The sequence below is a fragment of the Poecilia mexicana genome, unplaced genomic scaffold (assembly GCF_051168715.1).
Source record: "Poecilia mexicana isolate PSO_F unplaced genomic scaffold, ASM5116871v1 scaffold_13, whole genome shotgun sequence".
Taxonomy (NCBI): Eukaryota; Metazoa; Chordata; class Actinopteri; order Cyprinodontiformes; family Poeciliidae; genus Poecilia; species Poecilia mexicana.
In genome coordinates, this window is record NW_028263382.1 from 7,141,515 (window position 1) to 7,164,145 (window position 22,631).

General features: G+C 38.1%; 1 protein-coding gene and 1 long non-coding RNA gene across 7 annotated transcripts in view; both read right to left on the reverse strand.

The window, feature by feature from the left end:
• Nucleotides 1-22,631, reverse strand: part of mark4b (MAP/microtubule affinity-regulating kinase 4b) — a 61,417-nt gene that overhangs the window by 29,037 nt on the left and 9,749 nt on the right. For all 3 annotated transcript variants that reach the window (XM_088011615.1, XM_088011616.1, XM_088011614.1), the window contains exons 2-3: nt 8,361-8,558; nt 7,101-7,154 (exon numbers count right to left, since the gene is read on the reverse strand). In XM_088011615.1, the coding sequence (XP_087867741.1) occupies nt 7,101-7,154; nt 8,361-8,558 (252 nt within the window). The remainder of the gene's footprint in view (nt 1-7,100; nt 7,155-8,360; nt 8,559-22,631) is intronic.
• Nucleotides 16,046-18,508, reverse strand: LOC148155729 (uncharacterized). 4 transcript variants are annotated; one of them, XR_015765037.1, is made up of 6 exons: nt 18,215-18,508; nt 17,097-17,206; nt 16,890-17,007; nt 16,642-16,709; nt 16,452-16,567; nt 16,046-16,352 (listed from the first exon to the last, which is right to left on the reverse strand). It is a non-coding gene; the product is annotated as an uncharacterized LOC148155729 (long non-coding RNA). The 4 variants fall into 4 exon arrangements; XR_015765038.1 differs by having other exon boundaries at nt 17,097-17,185; nt 18,215-18,506; XR_015765036.1 differs by lacking the exon at nt 18,215-18,508 and adding an exon at nt 17,801-17,841 and having other exon boundaries at nt 17,097-17,185.

Genomic DNA, 22,631 nt, shown 5'->3' on the forward strand with positions numbered 1-22,631 from the left:
ACATATATAAACATATATATATATAAACATATATATATATATATATATATATATATATATATATATATATAAAATTCAGTATTAATTATTTATTTGTGCCATTATGAATCTTTATTTGTGTTGTATAGTTATTTAAATATGTATTGATATTACTAAATAATTTATTAAATAAATTATGAACGGCTGTGTGCTTTGTAATATGCTCTTTATACATCAATATCAGAATATTCCATTCCTATTCTATTGTTTTAGCCACTAAGCATATTTAAATACTTAAATAACTTAAATAACATACTTAAATAATACAATTGTTTATAAATGTAGCTTTGATAGATGTTTGAATATGGTTTCCAGTAACAAAAAAGCGTGTTATGATCGATTAAATGCGCTGATCCGTCACTGTGCCTGTTAAACACATAGGACCGAGTAGAGTGGTATACCGCTCCAAGATGGCCGCCCTAAATCTCGTCAGCGACAATAGGCGACAGCGGGGCATGAGGCGTCTATCCTTATATTATGTCTATGGTTGTGGGTGGTGGTGAGGAGACGCAGGACCCAGGTTACGGTGATAATGATGATGAATTTAATAATAAAGCTCAGAACAGTCCAAAAACAGGAAGCACGGCGGAGAAACTAGCACACAGCTAATTACCGGTAGCAACTGATAGCAGGGTTGGAAAAAGGCGCAAACGCTATCCAGGACTTCACAGTTCAACTGGAGCGCATAGACGTCAAACGACAAACTAAGACAAGGACCCGACAAGAGACAAAGACAACAGGTGGACTTAAATACACACGGGGTAATCAAGGGAACGAGAAACACCTGGGAACAATCAACGGGGAAGACGCAGAGACAGAGACTCAGGAACGGGGAGGACAGGACAGAGACTCACAGGAAAACAGGACACAGAAAATCTAAAAAATAAACACACAGAAACACGGATCATAACAGATATAAGACAAAGCCGCTACTTTTGGCCCACTGGGTTAATTTCCGCTTCAAAAACCGTTTTGATTATTGACTGTTGTTGTGTCCAAGTTATGCTAATAGTAGTTAGCCTAAATTAGCATCTGAATGCTAACCATGCTGCAGCACCACAGACGGAAATCAAATTCCAGATTTTTCTAGATTGTTACGACTGTTAAAATAAGGTCAACATTTATATAAGACAATGTGAAAAACTCAACAGTAATTTTGTATTATTAAGCTTTTATTTTCTAGAAATAAGAAGCAGGAAGAAATTCATGAACGTTTTCTCATTCTCAATTTTCTTTTTTAACATTCCCCACGTTAAATGATTTCAATTCTAAAGGACCTTTAAGCCAAGAATGACGTTAATTTGGTAGAAAAAAGTGGATTATTGTTTACTCACTGTAGCCTATAATAACAACAAATGTGTCGCTCTGGGACATTTCCCAACACAGCATTTCAGCATCACTGACAATGTGCAGCGTCAGAAGAACAGACACAGCCCGGGACCGCAGCTCGACGGTCCCTCGGCTCCCAAAGCCGCTTCACATTTTTGTGGAGTGAACTTTGGCGCTCCGAACAACAAAGCTTACAGCTGCGATTACAGTGGAGCTCCTGTGGCAACAAAATGTCTGGGAAGAAAGCAGGACATAAACCTACTGTAAAAACAGAGTTCATAAACAAAATGTAAAAAAAGAAAAAAAGGAAGAGTGGAGCGGTGAAGGGAGAGTGGCTGAGTGACACTGACAAAATAAAAACACAAGAAAGTAAAACCTGATACGAAATTGGTCAAATTTAGTCATTTTTTAAAGTATCGGTATTGGTCCAATGAGTAAAATTAAGCTAATATGAGCAACCAAAGTTAATTCCCATCTTGCAGCATTCAGCTTCTACGCCCCACAAACCTGGAACAAACTTCTATAAAACTGCAAAACAGCTGGAACACTGTTGGTGTAAATCAAGGCTAAAAATCCACCTGTTTAGAATTAATGAATGTATTAACCAACAGATTTGATGACGGCAAAATTTAATGTAATGTAACATTAGCATTAAATATCAATTATCTTCCACAACCGCAATAGTATTTTTGAAAATCAGTGATGGACCACATTTTAATATCGATACAAAAATGATATCGGCCAATAGGCCTGTCATAATAACAAACTTTGCTGGACAATAAATTGTCCCAGAATTTATTGTGATAAATGATATTATTGTTATTTAAACATGAAATTGAAAGGTCAATAAACATTTAAAACTGGAACTGGAAGACATTTTAAATAAACAAAACAACAGAAACAACCAACCAAATAAAGAGTAAAGTCTCTGCAAACAAAATTATTCTTCAAACAAAGGCCAGAACAACAGACTGAGGACATTTATCATAAAATTTTTTGGTAGAAAGAGAGAAAAGATAAACCAAGAAAAGGGAAATTATTGAGTTCGTTTTAATTTATCATACAATTAAATGATTTATTGCTTATTGCCACAGGCCTATTCGTAAATATGGAAATAACTGCAACCAGCACATGAAGCTCTTTTCAACCTGGAGAAAACAACATTAGCAGTAATATTAATATCTGTGCAACTTCGGCAGCACTGAGATCCAAGATTATTGATGGAAAACTAAACTTCTTTAAAAGTTTTCCCATTTACTAAGATCCTTTAATCTTACTTTGTGGAAATAGGATTTATTCTGCAACTCAACGGCCCTTAAACGTGCGGCTGAGGAAACGCAGCGTTGGGAAATACACACCTCACTCATTAAATCTCCACATTAAGCCAATTAGAAGCACATTTGAGTAAATATTTTGGAGCTTTTCTAAGTTTTTATAGAAAATAGAAAAATGTTCTCATGCAGCCATTCACAAATGACAGAAATAAAAACATTTATTAAAATAAACGGAAACTGAAGCTGATGTGTCTCAAACAAACAAATTAGTATCATTTTCCTTCCCTTAATGTAAGATCACCATATGCTAGAGGTAGTATATGTCAATAAATGGCTGTTTGTGTAAAACGATGACGATTAGGTAGAAACACAGAACGTAATTAAAAACAGAGATAATTTTGTACCGTCAGTTGAGTCACAATCTCTTCTGAACGTTTTATTTACCAGATAGGAGATTATCTGCGGGTTGAATGTGGTTCTTCCAGAGGAGATGGATGTGTTTTTCAGTAAAGGTGAAGGTAAAGCTAACTTTGAGGCTAACATTTAGCCAGCAGGGCTGCTGAAGAACAAAGAGATGCTTATTTAGACTGTGAGAACTGTTCCTACAACTCAAACAGCAACAAATGGCAAACATTACGAGTCAGGAAATAAACCAGAAATGTCCCGATTAGGACGATTTTGTTGACATTGATCAAGTCACTTTAATCTGGCACTCGCTGGCACTGACTCCCAAAAGATGTAACAAATAGAAAGTCAAGTATGAGCTTGAAAAAGAAACTCATAAAGAGCAACAGGTATTTTGTCCCAACAGGAGTTTCTGCAGTTTAATATTTTACTGGGTTAGTGACTCCAAATCAAAGAACATCTAAAAGTGATCATATTTCCCCTCCTCCAGCACATTTTCTTCTTCTACTACTCTCCTATTTGCGTTATTTGCTGTTATTTCAACTCTTAACTTTATGTTTTCTCTTAGTTTTTGTTTTCTCCATAAAAGCTACACCTTGTCTGGCAACGATCTAAAGGCTGCGATTATTTTAGTTATTGATCAATTATTCTGATGATTAATTGGTTAATATTCTACAGATTTTTCATCTTACTGCTTAAATTTACTTTAAAAAAATATTAATAATCCATTTAAACTAGCAAATAAACATATAATTCAGTTATGTTTTGAAATAAAAACACATTACCACACCTAAAATGCAGTAGCAGCCTTCCTTTAGAGAACGATTGATCATTTATAGCTGCAGCTAAAATGATCCTTCCAACATCAACATGTGAAAAGCTCAGACCTCATCATCAGTACAGTGTAGGCCTGACCTTGTGATCATTCTTTGATTAACTGAGTAATTGGATAGCAAAGGTCATTAACAAGAGTTTTTTAGTTTTACATGATTTAAATCAGACGGAGCTAAAACTATTTTTCATCTTAAATGTTAAATGTATATATTTTTTGTACAGTTTTGGCTTAATTACTGCTCTGAATATTATGTTCCTATGTTCAAACTGCCTTTTTTGAGTCTGTATACATCGTTAACAATTAATTGGTTATTTAAATAATCGTCAACTAATTTATTAATCGATTAATCACAATGAATCTGATTAATCGTTTCAGCCCTTGTAGTAGAATTGGCAGCAGCGAAGGGCTCATTTTTACAAAATGCCCAGCTACGGTGGCTAGTGAAGTCCAAAAATGTGTATTTCCTATAGAAAAGAGAAAACCACGCAAATGGAAACTACTGAGTTTGTTTTAATTTATCATGAAATTAACTGATTTATTGTTTCTCGCGACAGGCCTAGTTGGAAGTTACCAACATTTTAAAGCATGAAGTTTACAATGCTGACATTAAACAAGACGACAAACAGCAACCATGTCTTCTACGTGAAGCTTCAACCTTTTTTTTTTAATAAACCTGTGCAGGAACCCGCAAAAGCTATAATACACAAACATGGGAGGGTGCATCTTGATTCTGTTTTATTAAGACCATTTTCAGCCAACAGACTCAGATTCAAACGAGTGCAAACCAAACGGACCAAGTTCAGACAGCAAAGGGCTTAATCTCATTAATCATGAATGCGGCACATGTAGTTAAAAGATTAGCCTAAATGTCAGTAGACAAGCATGCACAGACTCATTACGTCGAGCCTTCAGCCCCGTTTGTTCCAGCGGCCTCAGAACAACACAGACACACTGAGCCGCTTCGCAGCCTTAATGTATGAATACACAACACTGAGAACCAAAACATACAAATCCTTTACAGCACTTCAAAGAAGAGCCTTTAGTCAAACACTTGGGCGGCTGAAAAGAGGAGCTTTCATTGCAACAAACACACACAGCTGCTCCAACGCCAAACAGATTCACTTTGAAATCCTGCAAAAATGTTTTCTGGTCCTTAACTGGCATCAGAAATCATTTTATTTAACAGTCAGAAGTCAGACAATAAAATGTGGGAAAGTTAAATGGGAGTTTGGTGTCACATTTAAGACAGATTTACATTAATCTGGATCAGTGGCTACCTAGATGGTCTCAATATGGTCTGTTAAATAAATGTATGTTTTTATTTTGCTGTAAATTTGCCCTTACTCTACCGTTTACTATTCTTACTTTGTTTTTATAGTTTCGATTGAACTGCAACAATCAACTATTTAACTATTTGGTTGTTTGAACGATTAATCGATTATTCAGATGATTAATCGAATAAAAAACTGGCACATTCTGCAGATTTTACATTCAACTACTTTCACATTTTTTAATACAATATTAGAAATTCATTGAAAGATGCAAATAATTCCTTTTTCAAAATAAGAAAATGAACAATTTATTGCCCAAAATGCAATAACACAGCATTCCTTTAGTGCACGCTTGATCATTTGTTGGTTAATTGATTAATTTTTGGATTAATTGGTTAATAGTTGGAGAGCAAAAGGTGCTTAATAGGATTTTTACAGAATTTTAATCAGGTGGACCTAAAAGTGCCAATTGATGAGTTGTAGGTTTACAGACAATGAAGGTTTTTTTCTTTTTTTAATGTGAAATGTATATTTGTACATATTTGGCTTAATTGTTGCTCTAGGAGTGTTGTTCTTCTGGAAGATTGCCTTCTTCTGAGTCTACTAAAGAAAAACAGCCAGTTAATGATTAATCACTAAATTAGATTAAATGTCAATAATTGATTAACCACGATTAATCATTTCAGCCCTAGATTTTTCACCTGAATTTCCCCATTGAGGGACAATAAACTTGATTTCTATTCTTCCATGTAATTCTATCAATTTCTTTTTAAATAATAGTCATGTTTATTCTGTTTGAAATAATACAAATAAAGCTCTTAACTTTTTTAAGACATTTGATCTTTCTTCCAAAGTTTATATATAAAACTGCAGATCAGAAACAAACACTAGAAGTTTGAAAATGTCTGAATCCAACAAGTTCGTTGACCTTAACACAAGGACGAGCAGAGGCAACTTTTCCTGTTTAATTCCTGATTTGAAGCAGAAATTAAGCATTTATTTCCACTTATTAGCTAAACTGCAAACTAATAACTGCAAACTAATTTGTCATTTAGTGTAATTTCACACCAAATAACAAACAAAAAGAAAACTTGCCAGTGAACAGAGACGGATGAAATCAGGATTACAGAGGGAGAACGACTTTATATCTGAGCCGACACTTACAAGGTATTTTAACTGATTTTAGTGCAAACAGTTCAGCTGCAGACTCGAGTTAAACGTTTAAACTGCATCACTGTCTGACTTTGCTGCACATTGAATGGACTCGTTCTCCGACGGCGTGGATCTGACGCGGCAGAGCGGCGAGCTGAACACATTATTCTGGATTAAATGAGGAATCAAAGCCAAGCTTCATCTGCCAGGGGACCACTGACTCTGGACTAACCAGTGACTTTAAGCTTTTCAATCTACTTAAGTTGTATAATTTACAATTTGATGCTTTGGAAAAATGGAAGTATTAGATTTAGGCTAATTGTACAACAAGTTTCTTTTTTGTAAGTATTGCTAACATGATCTGTTGGAATACTTTAAAAAATGCAATTTTTGCAACGCTCTGCTTATAAATATATAATGAACTGAGAAAAATGATCAGAAATGAGAGAAAAAGATCAAGATTCATCATATAATTATGAGAAAATATAATAAAACATCTGAACATGTTTGAAAATGTCAAGAAATTATATTTCCTCGCGTTTGAATTAGCCCAACAGTTTCCATAACGCTTCCTGTGCCTTGACCAATCAAAATGCCTGAATGCGTTGCCGTAGCGACGATCTGCTCTTATGTATTGTTGAAAAATATGTCCGTGCGACGCAGGTCAAAAAAAGGCAGGTCAGTCGACAAGTACAACAATTTTAAGGTTAACGTCGGACAATATTAGAAACGTCGGTAATCTCCGACGTTTTTTCACGAACAGTTCAGAGTAGAACAGGGTTTGATGTCGCTCACCTTCTGAAGGCTGGTTGGGTTCAGTTGGGTTTTATCGATGATCTTTATGGCAACCTGCAAAACAGCGACAGAAAATGTACAACATTCTTAAAATTAACTGTCATGTTTACTCTTTTTAAATGTTGCTTTTCTTAAAGTGTGTCAACTTTTTTTATCACTTCAATCTTTTTAATTTTTTAATCCCAAATGTCAACAAACACTAAAAGGTTATCAACACAATGAAAAGCCAAAGTGGGAAATTAATTTTTAATTAGCTTAAGTTTTAGCTCCAAACTAAATATTTAGCTTTAAATTAAATACATAGCTTCAAACTATTTAATTTGAAGCTAAATAATTAGCTTGCTCAATAAATATTTATTTCAAAGCTATATATTTATCTTAAAACCAAACATTTTGCCTGAAAACTAAATATTTTTAGGCTAAATGTTTAGCCAGCAAATATTTATTTAGCAATTAAATATTTAGTTTGAAGCTAAATATTTATCTTAATAAATAAATATTTATTTTGAAGCTATATATTTATATTCAAACTAAATTTTTAGTTTGAAGCCAAATATGTGTTTTCTGAGAGACTCAGTTTCCATCAGCTGTATTCCATATTAATGAAAATAAACATCTAGATATGTCACTGCGTAATTTATATGTATTCACAGTGAGTTTCACTTCTGAATTTAATTCCTGAAACAAAATAAACTTTTCTGATATTCTGCTTTACTGACATGCATCTGCAGTTTGATGGATTTATGTTTACATTTTTAAACTGGGCTGTAAAATTAAGTTCCTGAATTATACATGAAGAGATTACCTTATTCAGTACTCAAGCGAAACAATAAAAGAGGACAAAGTTCAAGACGTACTGTTTTACAGCACGTTTATGACGCTAAAAGCTGCAATCAACAAAAATAACCCAGAAGCCCTAAGTAAGAGGCGGCGGCCCGGTTCAAGACCACATCAGGCCCTCAGCTGTAAACTGACTATACGACTGACTTCTGCTTTATTTGGGTGGGAAACTGCAGCTTTTCACATGACCAGGGCGTGTGGAGCTTCCTGAGCCTCAAGGTATCGGTTCAACCGATGTGGGTCAGCGGGTTTTATGAGAAGAAAGACGTCTGTTTAAAGGCGACTCGCCTGTTCAAAGAGCGCAGAGCCTCAATTCTGCTGCAGGGTTTTTATCAAACTCGTGGGTGAAATGCTTCCGACCAGTTCACAGCTTCCTCCAGAGCGACAAAGAGCTTTCTCTCGAGTTCTCGTTTGGCTCACCTCTCTGCCCGTCAGAATGTGGCGGGCCAGCTTGACTTTGGCGAAGTTGCCCTTGCCGATGGTTTTCAGCAGTCGGTAGTTCCCGATGTGCGGCAGCTCGTCCGAACACAGGGCGATGGAGTTTCGACAGCGGGCGCCGAGCGAGCGGCTCGACCAGCCCGTACCTTTATCCGAGCGGCTGGCCGACAGGGAGGCATGCTGCGGCAAGAAGGGGGATCGGTCAATCATCAATCAATCAATCAATGTACAGCATAACACAGGTAAAAGTGCTTTACGTCATCAAAACACAAAAATAAAGTCGTGACAGACAACATATTAATCAATTTCATTTTGTTGAGACACCAGTTGACTAAGTTCTGTGTTTTGTTTTTGTTTTGAATGCATATTTTTTTAATGTATAGCTACACGTTTGCGTTTGTTTAGTTATTTGATTTCTATTGCTGCTAATCATCCTATTATCTGGTTAATTATTCTGTAGATCAACAAAAAAAGAAGAAATAAATATCTGCGTATGTAAATAAAAAAACATTAAATTTTACCAGTTGGCATCATTACACATCAAAATATTGATTAATATTGCATTTGTAATGTTTCAAAATAAACTCCAAACACCTGGATTTTTTAGTCTTGAGTTATAGGAGCTCAGTGTTTCAACCGTTTTGCAGTTTTCTGGAAGTTTGTTCCAGATTTGTGGTGCATAGAAGCTGAATGCTGCTTCTGCATGTTTGGTTCTGGTTCTGGGGATGCAGAGCAGAACCAGAACCAGAAGACCTGAGGGGTCTGGAAGGTTGCTATGACAACAGCAGACCTTTAAGCCGTTCGGTGGTTTATAAACTACTCTTTATTTAAATAAAATCTGAAATGATTGATCTACAGCAACAAACATGACGGATTTGCTGTACAAGCAGACATTTTTAGTCTAATTTTCTGATTTGTTTCGGTTGCAGCCAACGTTCTCTGGTCATACGTGACCGCATCCCTTCACCAGAACCGTCAAAGACCTCGGGACTCTGGTTCTGCAGTCATGTGGTTCCAGAACCGACTGTAACCGGGTCACCTTGGTGCATCTCATGTGATGCTCATAGTTCACATTCTTCACATTCATGACTTGCTGCAAGGTCACCAACATTCAGCCGGATGATGCCGATCCACTCAACCAGACGCACCAATCAAAGCTCTGATTCTTGTTGAGATCTGGGACGTCCCCTGGGACTGCAACATTAATAATTATTTTTAAAAGGGTTTGAAAACCTTCTTTTATCTGCGACAAAACAAGAATGAAGAAAATGAGCAGAAATGTAGGATGTGGGATTTCACGACTAACAAGGAAGTGAAAACGTAACGGAAGCTCCAGCGTCTCAGATAATTACTGAAACAATTAAGCACAACGGTCAGGGGTTGAGAAAACCAGGACATTTTACATTTCTGTCACTGTCAGCGTTTGAACGGTTCACTTTCACAAAGTGGCGGTATTTCATTTCAGCCAGTTCCTGACAGATAAAACACTTCAGGCCACTGACAGATTGTGATTTACAGTTTCCTTCCAAGCAGCGTCACTATTTTTAGATCCTTCACATCTCAGTGGTGAAGGTTTTTTTAGACTAAAATCTATGGAGGACAGATTCTGCCAAAATTGGATATAACCACTTAATTTAATTTCTTCATTTCCTCCCTATTCCTCCTTTCAACTTCATTTTTTCCAAAAAAATTATGAAGAAGAAACCAGGAGGACAATAAAAAAAAAAAATTGAAGGTTTTTCTAGATCAAAACTATGGAGGACAGATTCTGCCAAAATTGGCAATAAATGTAGAAGTACATTTTCTCCATTCCCTCCCCATTTTTCTTTTCTACTTCATTTCTTCCAAAGATTTAGAAGATAACATAAGAAACATTTAACAAAAATTGCAAGGACAAAATGTTACAGAAAATCAATGGATAATAAAATAATTATGATAAATTAATTGTTTTTAATAAATACGGAATAGAAAAAATATTAAGCAAAATAAATAATGAAATAAAATGTGACTATAGGTAAAAAAATGAGCAAAACGTAAATACAGAATATTAACAAATGAAGAAATTAAAAAGAGATTAAATACTGATAGTTTTATATTAACACTTAAATATTAAAATATGTCACATTATGTCATCAAATAAGTTGGGAAATATCTTATTTTCTATTATTTGGATGCTACACTTAGCCATTTATTTATTTATACATTTATCCCCTATTTTGGCAGTATCTGTCCTCCATAGATCTAAATAATTGTTTTATATTAATATTTGCAGCTCAGAGCCAAATAATTTTGCGTCTTACCCGGTTACTGTGATCCACTGTTAAATGTGACAATCTGTTTCTATATTACGATTCTTGTTACTCTACAAGATATTCCAGCCATGTTAAACTATATAAACTGAAGTGAATATGTTGAAAATAACTGACCTGGGGAACTTTAAGCTAGTGAAAATGTTTGTTAGGACAACTATTAGAAATGTAGAGACTGATTGCCTTTGTTCTTTGTCTATATTATCCAGGCACCTTCATTTTCACCCCTCCTTACCCTCTGCCCCCCTCTCCTTTTCCGCCCCAGCTCTTCCCATCCCCCAGACAAATCAATTTTCATCCTTTCCCTCCATTCTCCTTTTCTCTGCCCAGACACGCCCTCTCTTTTGTCTCCAGCTGCTATCTTCATTTTCAGCAAACTCCCATAAATTCGGGGCTCCATCGATTCACTTCTTCCGATTAACATACGATTTCTTCACTTGGAGGTGTGGTCCGACTGCCTCAGAGGACGGAGAACTGAGTCAGAAAACAAATTAGGGTGTGAGCCTGTGGGATAACCCCCCCAGTAATCATTATAAATGTGATAGGACGCTCGTTCAGAAGATGGATGGCGCTAAGTGTTTGGGTGGAGGTGGAGGTTGCTGTTCGGATGCAATTTGCACATTCAGCAAAGCTGCTGCTGCTGCTGCTGCTGCACACCTTGACCTTGGAAACTGAGCGATCACGTCACCCTGCCGGCGCTGGCAGGAGCTGATGGGAAGAGTTCAGACAGCAAATAATGTTGCAATGAAAGATAAATTCTTCAATTATTATTGCTGTTTTATTTATTATTTTATTTTATTATTTTAAAAATACATTTCTAATTAATTTAATTTTCCATTATGCAAATACCACATTTTGCAAGTTTTTCTACTTCCATTTGGGTCTAAACTGCTTCTAAAAGCAGCCCAAGAGTTTTTTTTATTATTTAAAAAACACCACCGAGCTGTTTTTGTTCTTTTTAGCAATAACTTCATATTTTCTAGAAAATGAGCCGTTTCAAAAGCCTCCCAAACATTAGGTCTCAATCAACAGGCATGACACCATTACCTAGCAACCCCAGTGGAACTCCGTCCGTTACCTAGCAACCCCAGTGGAACTCCGTCCGTTACCTAGCAACCTCAGTGGAACTCCGTCCGTTACCTAGCAACCTCAGTGGAACTCCATCCGTTACCTAGCAACCCAGCACGTTTGGTCAGCTGGTTTGAATGCGCTGTACGATGCCTGCTGGAAGAGACAGGTGTTTTCTTGTTGACTTGTCACTCATTACATAGCTGTTTGCTTCATTATTCAATCAGCTTTTTCTTTAAATATTGAACATCTTTTCACACTGATCAGTCCATCCAGGATTTTGTGATTGTTTTTTTGGGGGATTTTTGTAATAAAAAATCACAGATTTTGTGGCGCTAATTTGGAAAAATTTGTGAGTAATTTTTATGATGTTTGCACTAATGTATGATGTTATATGTGACTTTTTATTAATCGCTGTATTGGTTATGGACTAGTATAACGTGACATCAAGTAAACCTGTGGCAGCAGTCTTAGTTAAATTCAATGTTTTTGGCCAATTTTTAGAAAAATTAGAAGTAAAAATCAGAAATAATATGAGGATCTGTTTGTGAATTTGTGAAAAACTGGAGGGACGTATTGATGTAATTTGGAGGGCCACATTAAACGCTGCGGTGGGCCAGATTTGGCCCCTGTGCCTCAAGTTTGACACATGATAGACCTATCCCAACCTCTTCACGGAAGCGAAACAGTTTGCCTTTAATAGTCAAGTTTCCTGTAGAACCGATCATCTAAACCACTAGAGGTTTAGTTAAACTTGTTAGAGGGTAACAGTGACCGCGGCTCCACATCGGGGTTTAGTCAAATTCCTGTGTGACGGTGGAAAAACATCCAGACGTCATTTCAACAATGATAAAAGCGAGTTGTTAACAGAAGGCCGGCCCCGCCTCTTTTTCTTCTCTGAACTTTTGAACTCTGAGCTTGATCTTAAATCAGCAGAAAAGAAGAGAAAAGAAGAGAAAAGAAAGATGTTTTGGAATTTGAATACAACATTTCGCTTACAGCATCGGAAAAATGTTTCATTTAAGTGAAATAGTCTTTCCTCTGCCTACAACCCCCAGAATGCTGTGCGGTTGTGGCTCGGAGTTCAGTGAATTTTCTATCGCAATTTATACTGTTATTGATTTATTGTCCAGCCTTAATAGAGGAGATTAAATATTTCAGTTTATTAAAACACAGAATCAGGTTTCAGTCGTCTTTGTTAGCAACAAATTACATAACATTCCTAACCTGCCTAACCAAAGCCATTAACTCAAACATGCGGCTGCATTGTTGTGAAATGCAGATTTGCATGTGTTGCAAAGCTTTCTACTGTCTGAGTGGCGTGAAACTGAATAAAACACGTCCAAATGGATGAATGCAAACTCAGGCATCGACTCAGGTTTTCCATTGTTGACATGAACTATCAGGATCAGATAACTTTAAGAATGTATGACGATTATTACGTCATTTCCTCTTTTGCAGTCCAACTCATAAATAACTCTGCACAGGTCTCTGCAGCCAAAGAAATGCAAATCTGATTTTCTAGGCTTATCTGCAGGAACTGCGATGCTATTTAAGGACGCTACCTGTGACAAGCACAAACAAGTTTTCAAGCTCTTGCCCACATGGAGGCGATCTGAATGCACAGCAGCTACGCAAGTAGTTTGTGAATTGATGTGAAAGTCTTGAGCAAAGACAGGATGTGTGATGTCGGTGCCCCTGTGGCGTAATCCTCCGTCCTCAAACTCTTAAAAATACACATGCTGGCAGCTTCCGCTTCCTGTCCAGCAGCTCAGACTCCGAAGATGTCACTCAGCGCATTAATATTAAATACTGGTGAATCAATAGTTGAGTTGTTTCAGTTCTCAAAGAATACCAAAGATTTCCGAAGATTTTAAGAGAGAAATCGCACATTAAGCCAGAAAAACTAAATAAAATTCATAGTTTTCAGATCTCAGGTATTTCTACAGCAATCAGCATTTCCACATTGGTTTCCATCCTTTTTATAGTAAAGTTACTGTTTGCAAAATGTCTTTTTAAAGTTTTCAGCAGCTTCCCTCTGACAGAGGCTCCCTGAGCATCTCTGCAGGAATCTGGACATTTTTCCTACAGGGTTCAGGATCTTTCTGTGTGTGGCAAGAGCAGAGGGGAAGTTTCAGAAACGTCACCCTGCGTCACGTCTTGTCCTGGAAACGGAGATGTCACAGCGATGACAGCAGCCGTGTCACATGCTGCATTGCGACGCTCCTTCCTGGTAGGAAGAGACGGCTGCAGAAAAACCAGCCGGTATCTCTGACAGACGGGTCTGATGGCGGTGAGCCGAGCGCTGATCAGCGGTCAAGATTTAATGGGAGGAAAAAAACTGCAGATTCACTGAACTCAGCTGTAGCAAAATGTGTAAAACAAACATAAAAAGGGCGAAAATGAACACACAAAGTTCTCTGAATGAGACTGAAACGTAAATCAGGAGAGAACAGCTGCATCCAGTACGAATAACCAGAGATCAGGATTTTTTAAAAAGCCAAAGATTACGATCAAGAGGTTTTTCTTTAGAAAACCTGCTATCTTGTGCAACCACTATGGAGTAACGTTAGCCCATAATAAGTCTGCATTGGACACACTGAAATGAAGCCAGATCAGCTAGCTACCAGATCCCTGCTAACGACGATGCTAGCCAAGTGGCTAGCAGCATCACGTCTAGTGGGAGTCTGACTAGATCACGATTAAAATCTGGTTTTTGGGGCCATGATTAGGCCTGTCATTACAACATTTGCTGGATGAAAAACTGGTCTGATAGTGGAAGCAGACCAGTTTAACGTAAGTGAAACGTCAACACTGCTGCCTGACAGCATTTCTGCATAAAACACGGACGTAAACGTCTGTGGCGTTCCTGAAGTGCTCAGTCTTCATCTGACACGTTCGGTCTCCAAAGACTAAAAAGCAAAGAGTCCAAATGTTTCCCTGCGATGAAGACGGAGCAGGTGGAATGTCTCAGAATGTACCTTTTTAAAAATGGAGGTCGACAGCGAATTGGTTTTATTCCTAAATGTCAGTTTTGGGACATTTTATATTGTGATTCTCAGAGTTGATTTTTTGGCCCTGCTGAGAAACATGTTCCTTTACTCTCCCTCAGTAATATTAGTGCAGATCTTTAGACCTTTAGGGTATTCTCTGGAGTCTTACATTTATTTTCATACCAAAGTCTTTCATATAAACCTTGTATGATTTCAGGCATCGGCATTTTCAAGCAGATTTCTCCAAGAGTTGCCTCCCATTAAGGGGTTAAAAAGCTGTAAATTAAAGCTTCCCTTGCAGCCCTCAAACTTGCCTATGGTTGTTGAATAATAAAAAAAGTCAAAGGCTTCAGCTGGTTTCTCTTTCAGTGGAAATGAAATCCTCCCAACCACGCAGAGAGCACACATCATTAGAAACAATGACGAGAGCCTCCGTTTCACCGAGAGCCGCCGAAGCATCGGAGCAGCTGACAGACATGTTTGGCTTCTGCCAACGATTCAAATTCCTGGGAGTCAAAGCTTTAATCCGGGTCAGACCCGTTTGGCTGCAAAGCGGTTTTTCTCTGACACAGATTATGTCCCCAGGGGAACCAGGCAGACGCTCGTTTCTGCTGGAGCCGCTCTGAGCAGCAAACAAAGCCACTTAAGAGCTACTGAACGGCTCAAACGTTTCATTTTCGTAAAAACAAAGGTTTCTCATAAACACTGGACCTATAAAACTGTCAATATCTTAATACTAACATGCCCCAATGGCACCAGTTTCCCCGTCGCTTCCAGCCACAGGTCCAGTTAATGCAAATGTATCTGATAACCTGTAGCTGCAAACATGCTGGAGCCGCGCCGCGTTACTCAGCAGATCGTTCTCCACGGCACAGCGATGATCCGCCTGAGCTGAGTAAGTGGCCACATTTATTCAGTTTGGACCAGCAGCAGCGGATTAAATGCTGAGTCATTTCTTAAAATGCTGAGTCATTTCTTGGCTGGGCCGGACTTCGCTCACAGTAAAAACTGCTGGGTTAAAAATAACCCAATACGTAACCCAGCGCTGGGTCAAATATGGACCGACCCAACGCTGGGTTGTTTTAACCCAACTGGGTTGGGTTGAGGGTTTGACCCAGCACATTGGGTCATGGCAACTAACCAAACGTTGGGTTAAATTGACTTGTTTAAATTGGTTAAACTGACCCAAAATTGGGTTGAAATTCATAACCCAACACAAGGGTTATTATACCACTATAGTTGGGTTAAAAAAAATTATTTTAAATTTCACTATATAAAAACAGGATTAAAAGACATATGAATTTAAAGCTTCTTTTATTTCCACATGATACATATATAGAGCCAGCAATTTCATTTACAAAAGTTACAAAACATAAGTAGTTAAATCACTTCAATTAATTTGGCTACAACTCCAGAAGTATCTGTTACTCCATATTAGAAAACATTTAATGAAAAAAAGTCTGTTTTAAAGCAAACTACAAGTAAACCTTTCAGCCATTAAACAAGGAGCATTTTTAACGACACTTTAGCATTTTGCCTGTCTCCCTGCATGAGGACATACAGGTTGTCACATTTTGTAGATGCACCACCAGGTTTGTCCCAACCTGATGGAGAGAGAAGACAGAAAATAACAGGCCATTAGTGATGAACTTATATAAACAGCAAACAATTTGAGCATGATTCAGAGATGAATGTTGACTTACAGGCTGGATATCAATGAAACCCTCTGAACTTCCAGGTTGATGGATCTGAAACTCTTCTCCCAAATGTGTAAGTAGGGAGGAGCACTGGCAGCAGCTGCAGGGCTACATCATCTTGTCTGCATGGGAAACATAAGCTTGTGTTAAAATGTTAAATGTTAACAGTTTATAAACATCTCTTGAGCTTCAATACCTTAAGGGAGAAAATTCATGTTGTTGAGAAGACGGCCGCTCCTTTCTCTTCTTGGCCATACAAAAGATCTTCGTTGAGAACAAGAGAGAGAAGCACAAAAACAGGCCTTTAGTGAATTTAAAGGTAAAGGGCTACATTCTCAAAAACTAATTTCTGACTGATTCTAGTTTAACACAAAACCTCACTATTGAATGTGATGCACTTATTTAAACAATCTGAGCATTATTCAGAGATGAAGGTTGACTTACAGGCTGGATATCAATGAAAACATCTGAATTTCCAGGTTGATGGATCTGAAACTTCTCCCAAATTAGTAAGGTGGAGCAGGAAGGGGTACTGGCAGCAGCTGCAGGACTACATCATCTTCTGTATCAAACATAAGTTAGTGTTAAAATGTTACAGTAACTAAAAAGCATGACAACATTTTAGAGAACATTTCTTCTGAGCTTCAATACCTTGAGGGAGCAGACTCATGTTCTTGGTCATGCAGAAGGTCTTCGTTGAGAACGAGGAGTTTGGGTTTCGCTTAATTCTCCTGAAGATCCTGGATGTAAAATTACAAAATCTATCAGAAAAGACAAAATCACAAATCAAACTTTAATGACTGAATTAAATCTTATAGCTGTCTCCACTGCAAATAACTTGTAATTAGCCAGCAATTTCAAATGTTCAGAGTAATTTTATGTTCCTAAAAATAAATATAGCTCTTAATAAAATAAAATGACACATATAATTTAATTTAGAAGTAAAACTTAACACAAACTTAGTGCTGAATAACTTTCAGCACCAACTTTAAATAAATGTATTTGTAATTAATACCGTAGTAACAATAATAATAAAATGAGCAAACATTAACATTAGATATTGTCTTAGTTTTGCTTTTAATTCGTTGCCTAAAACCAGCGGGAGTTTGAAAGCAATGTGCCGGGAGACGGTCGTTCTCTCTCAGCTTAACGAGCCGCTCCGCCCGGTCAACTGACAGAGAGGGCGAGACGAGCCGGCGGCTGGAGGGGAGCGATAAGTGCGAACACGTCCGAGCATGTTTGTAATTAAGCTATATGTTAATAAACCGAGCGCATAATTCAGGTTTACACAACTAATTTATCGCCTAATAACTTTGCAAAAGTTATTTTATTTTCAAAAAGCATAATATACCCACATTATTAAAGCTCTGCTCGCTCTCCTCCGCCATTACTGCTGGTGTTAGAACACGTAGCCTCAGCCCGCTAAGGATGCGCGCGCATATTGCAAAAATCAGGGGACAAACCGTCAACTACCTTTCTTTTAAAACTAAATCGATTTTTAAAAATTTGACTATGTTAAGTTACGAACAAATATGATTGAGGTTATATTAAAAACTGAATTTAATTTACTTGACAAATTGTGCCCTTCCCCTTCATCTATTTTTTCCCCAACATCCGTATTGTAGCAACACCGAAGCTCTTTGTCAGAGGAACCTACCGTAATAAACATTTTAAATAACCATAAAAATAAATATCAAACATGTTTGAAATAAATTCAATTTATGTATAAAATTCTATAAACGTTGAAACTTTATCTTCTTTTTACTTACCATGTCTTATTTCAAAGTAGAGGAGAAGTCCGATATGCAACGTTCACAGTCATGTTGAAAATGGAGGCTTGTGAAGAGGGGCGTGGCTTCTTCCAAGTTTCATCTTTAACCCAACCGTTTGGGTAAATCTACCCACCCAACTCCTGGCCCAACAGAAGTGTGCAAGATGTAGACTTCCGATAAATTTCTGACCCAACTCATGAGTTATGAATTTTGACCCAATATTTGGTCAAACTAACCCAACCTATGACCCAACAGCTTCAACCCAGAAATTGGGTTATGAAAATAACCCAGCATTTTTTACTGTGCTCCTTTCAACACAGATGGATTTCTCCTCTCGCTGCAATGATTTGCTTCCCTAAATACGGGGTTATTTTTTCCTCAGAGGGTTTTTAAAAGACAAAAACGTGTTTAATCCTGAGTTTTCAGTCGGATGCATCCACAGGAGCATCTAAACGTCTCCTACCTGTGCAGGTGTGTGCTAATGAGCCCAGGAATGAAACGATTAATCAGATTAATCACCAAAATAATCGTCAACTAATGCAGCAATCGATTAACCTTCAACTTCAGAAAAGGCAGTTTGCTATAAACAACAATATATTCAAAACAGTAATTAATCCAAAACTGTGCTGGGGCTGAAACGATTAATTATGATCAATTAATTATTGAAATAATCATCATCTAATTTAGTAATAGATTAAATGTTACTGGAGCATGCAGACTTGGAAAAGGACATTTACTGAACAAAAACAACATAACCAAACTGAAATTAGGCCAAAACTGTAGAAATAATGTATACATTTTGCATTTACAATAAAAACATATTTATTTTATCTGTAAATACGTTTCATCTATAATTCCTCAACGGGTACAGTTTTATCTTAACCTGGTTCAAATTCACTAAGAGAATGTCAATAAAATGTTTTTCTTCTTTAAGAAAGGAATTGAATTGTTGGTTTATTTGTATTTATTAATGAATTTTGAATATTGTATAAAAAAACTTAAAGCTTTTTCATTAAAAAAAAAGAAAATCTGCCGAATGCGCCAGTTGTTTTATCTGATTAATCGTCAGAATAATCGATAAAATTGTTAGTTTCAGCCCTGAACTGTACAAAAACATGTAGAGATGTTGCAAAACAGAAAAGGCAAAACATTTGATAAAGGTTTGACTTGAGTGAATATAAATGCAAGCCACACTTTCCAGATTTCTCTCCATACAGAACTTTGAAACATATCCTTTATATTTCCTTTCATTCCACAACTGTGAACCAATTTAGGTTGTTCTGTCACGTAAAATCCCAAATACAATAATTGAGGAAGGTAATAAGGTGTGAAAAAGCTGGAGGGTGTGAAAACCTCTGCGCTGAATCAGCTCGTTTAACTTTAGGAAACACTGAAACCTCCAAAACAAAGACACTTCCATGTTTGCACAGCAGATATAAATGCTGAGGAAGCATGAAAAGAAACACATTTAAGTAATTTTGTTAAATAATCTTAAAGTTTGGTCTCCGACAGGAAGCATTTCTTTACTGTTTGCTGAAGGAAGCTGCAGAAACCTCAGAGATAAGGAAGTAATGCAGATAAACCACCGTCGCTTCAGTAATTCATCACACAGGATTTACAAAAACAAGAAAACTTATTTTGGTTTCCAGTGTAAATTTCTTAGTACAATTATGTGAGCTTAACTTTTTCACCAATTAATTAATTTGTTTATTCAAGGATCCCATTTAGTCTGTACCACACTGGAGACGCCTCTTCCTGGGGTCCAAACACAAACACTACAACAAAATCATCTTTACAAAAAAGACACAATGAAATAAATTAAGACACAAACTAAATAGACTTGATTTGTTTTCAAACTAACATGGAATATCATTGACTTAAAACAAGTTCATATATTTTGCTGAAAAGTTACTTATCACTTTTTTCTAGTGTGCCATAATACCTGCACTAGGAACCGGATCAAACATGCTTGGTAAAATGTTGTGTTTTTGCAGCGTATCCCATAAAAGCCTCTGATCACAACCTGTAGTTGATTCAACACTCAAATCACCCAAAACTGCCTTTATGTGAACACAAAGATTTCTATAAGCAGAAATTATCGAGATTATTCACGTTAATTATAAGAAACTGAAATTTCTCAGACGTTGGAGCAGAAAAATCTCATTAGTCTCTGAGAAAAGTCAGGAGACTCTACAGATTTCAGGCTGTTTAGGACAGCAGATATGTGAGTAGGTTAAACTGCAGCAGCTCGGGCCTGAGGGGAAACCGAACACCTGAGGAGCCGAGGCCCTTCGCACAACAGGTGCATCCACTGTAACATCAGAGTCTTTCTGCTGGCTGCTTTTGTGACTGGGAGCTTCTCACAATGGGTCTGTCTGCAGGGAGCTGTGTGTGTCTGCATGGCAGCGTCTGAGTGAATGGTGTTCATTCTTCATCCAGCAGGTTGGTCGCCACCTGCTCAACAGCCGTCAAGCATTTCTGAGATAAAATGACCAAATGGGGGAAGGAAAAAACTCTCAACTTGTGCAAACAACTTGCTTTTGACTTGTTCAGGGCTCCAACCTGTAAAGTCTTAGGTAAGCATATCATCAGTGGAAAATGTTAATACAGGATTCAAACTTGTAACTTACACGGGTGGGTGGGTGGGTGGGTGGGTGGATGGGTGGATGGGTGGGTGGGTGGATGGATGGATGGATGGATGGGTGGGTGGGTGGATGGATGGATGGATGGATGGGTGGGTGGGTGGATGGATGGATGGATGGGTGGGTGGATGTTGCTGTTTTGGCCAATAACCAGGTAATTAAAACAACCACGCCGCTGCTACAGCTCCGTGATTCAGTTAAATTCCCCACAATCCTTTGCTGCATCACTGTCACATGACCAAACATTTCCTCTCCTTTCCCACTCATGAATAGAAGCTGCAACAAGGTGGAAATTAGCATCAGTTGTTTTACTTATTGGAGCGATACCGATATGTTAAAACTGACCGATACTAATGTAAATGCTGATGTATCGTGCAGGTCTAACCTTTCGCCTGGTTTCCAAGGAAACAAACCCGGAGCAGCTCTGACCTCCATCTGATCATTCCCAAACTCACCTGATGCATTCACAGACTGTGAGAAATGCCATTGTTTGGTTCTGATGCATTCAATTAACAGGAAACAAGTCATATTTTCAGGATCACACCTGCAATTGATGAGAAAGTTGGTCTTTTTTCTTTTCTGACTGATTCACTTATGCATCACAACCCAGAAAAGCTTTTTAGCTGCATGTTGACATTAGCAGAAAACATCCGTAAGCAGTTTCTGTTCGTCTTCTCCTCCAGGAAGACGACGCCAAAGTGGCACAACAAGTGAAACCGTCTCTAAAACTGTGACGCAGAACAGCAGACGGGTGACGCGCAGCTTTTAGCAGTAATATAAATCTGAGGGAGGAAATTAAACGTGGACATTCCTGTAAAACGTGTCTGAAACGTTCTTCATAAACCCGGCTACAGAAAGGTCCGGTAAGCTCTTAAGCCCTTTCTCTAAAGCTGCTCAGCTCTCTGCTCACCGTTTCATTCTTTCCCAGCTGAATCAGCTACCGCAGTTTACAACTGCAACCCACTAATGAGAGTAAATATATCAGCTGGAGGCTCGGTGACGGGCTCACAGGCCGGCCAGCTCAACACAGACACCACTGTCCCACTTCCCTGACCTTTGAGCTCCAGTTGCACACAAACCATTTCAGATATGGTGCAGCACACCAGCGAGGCGTTGTGACAAATATAGGTTATCTAATGGCAGCCTGCCTCATTTTGTACCCATCATGAACGGTTGAGCCGGCCTCAGCAGAGCCTGGAGCCGCTCAGCACTGTCTGGTGAACCGGACGGCGCGTCGGGACGAGTCCACCGGTCCTTCGGTGGTCCAGGGAACAAAAGGCCTCCAGCCGACATGCTGGTCTTTTTCAGAGAGCGCACAGCTGCACATGTGCTCACAAGCAATAACCCACACCCACGACATGACTTCCCTTTTATTCTGTCTCTCTCTCTCTCTCACACACACACGCGCACACACACACACACACACACACACACACGCACACACACACACACACACGCAGCCTCATGATGAGCCCCAGGCTAAACAGTACGTCTGCTCCCAAAGCTCTGCAACAGCAAACATGTTTGTTGCAACTTCCATGTTGACTTTCTAGAGCCAACTCTAAAAAATCCTATTCTGAGACCATTAAATAAATATAATCAAAACATTTTATCTTCTACTTTCCAGCCTCTCGTAAACATCTGGCAACTTTCCTCCAACTTCCTGGGACATAAATACGGTCTGACACATTCTTCAAAGTTGGAAAGACAAGAAAACATTTCATTCGAGTACGGCAGGCTTTTGATTCATTTTTTGTTTTACTTTTGTTGAA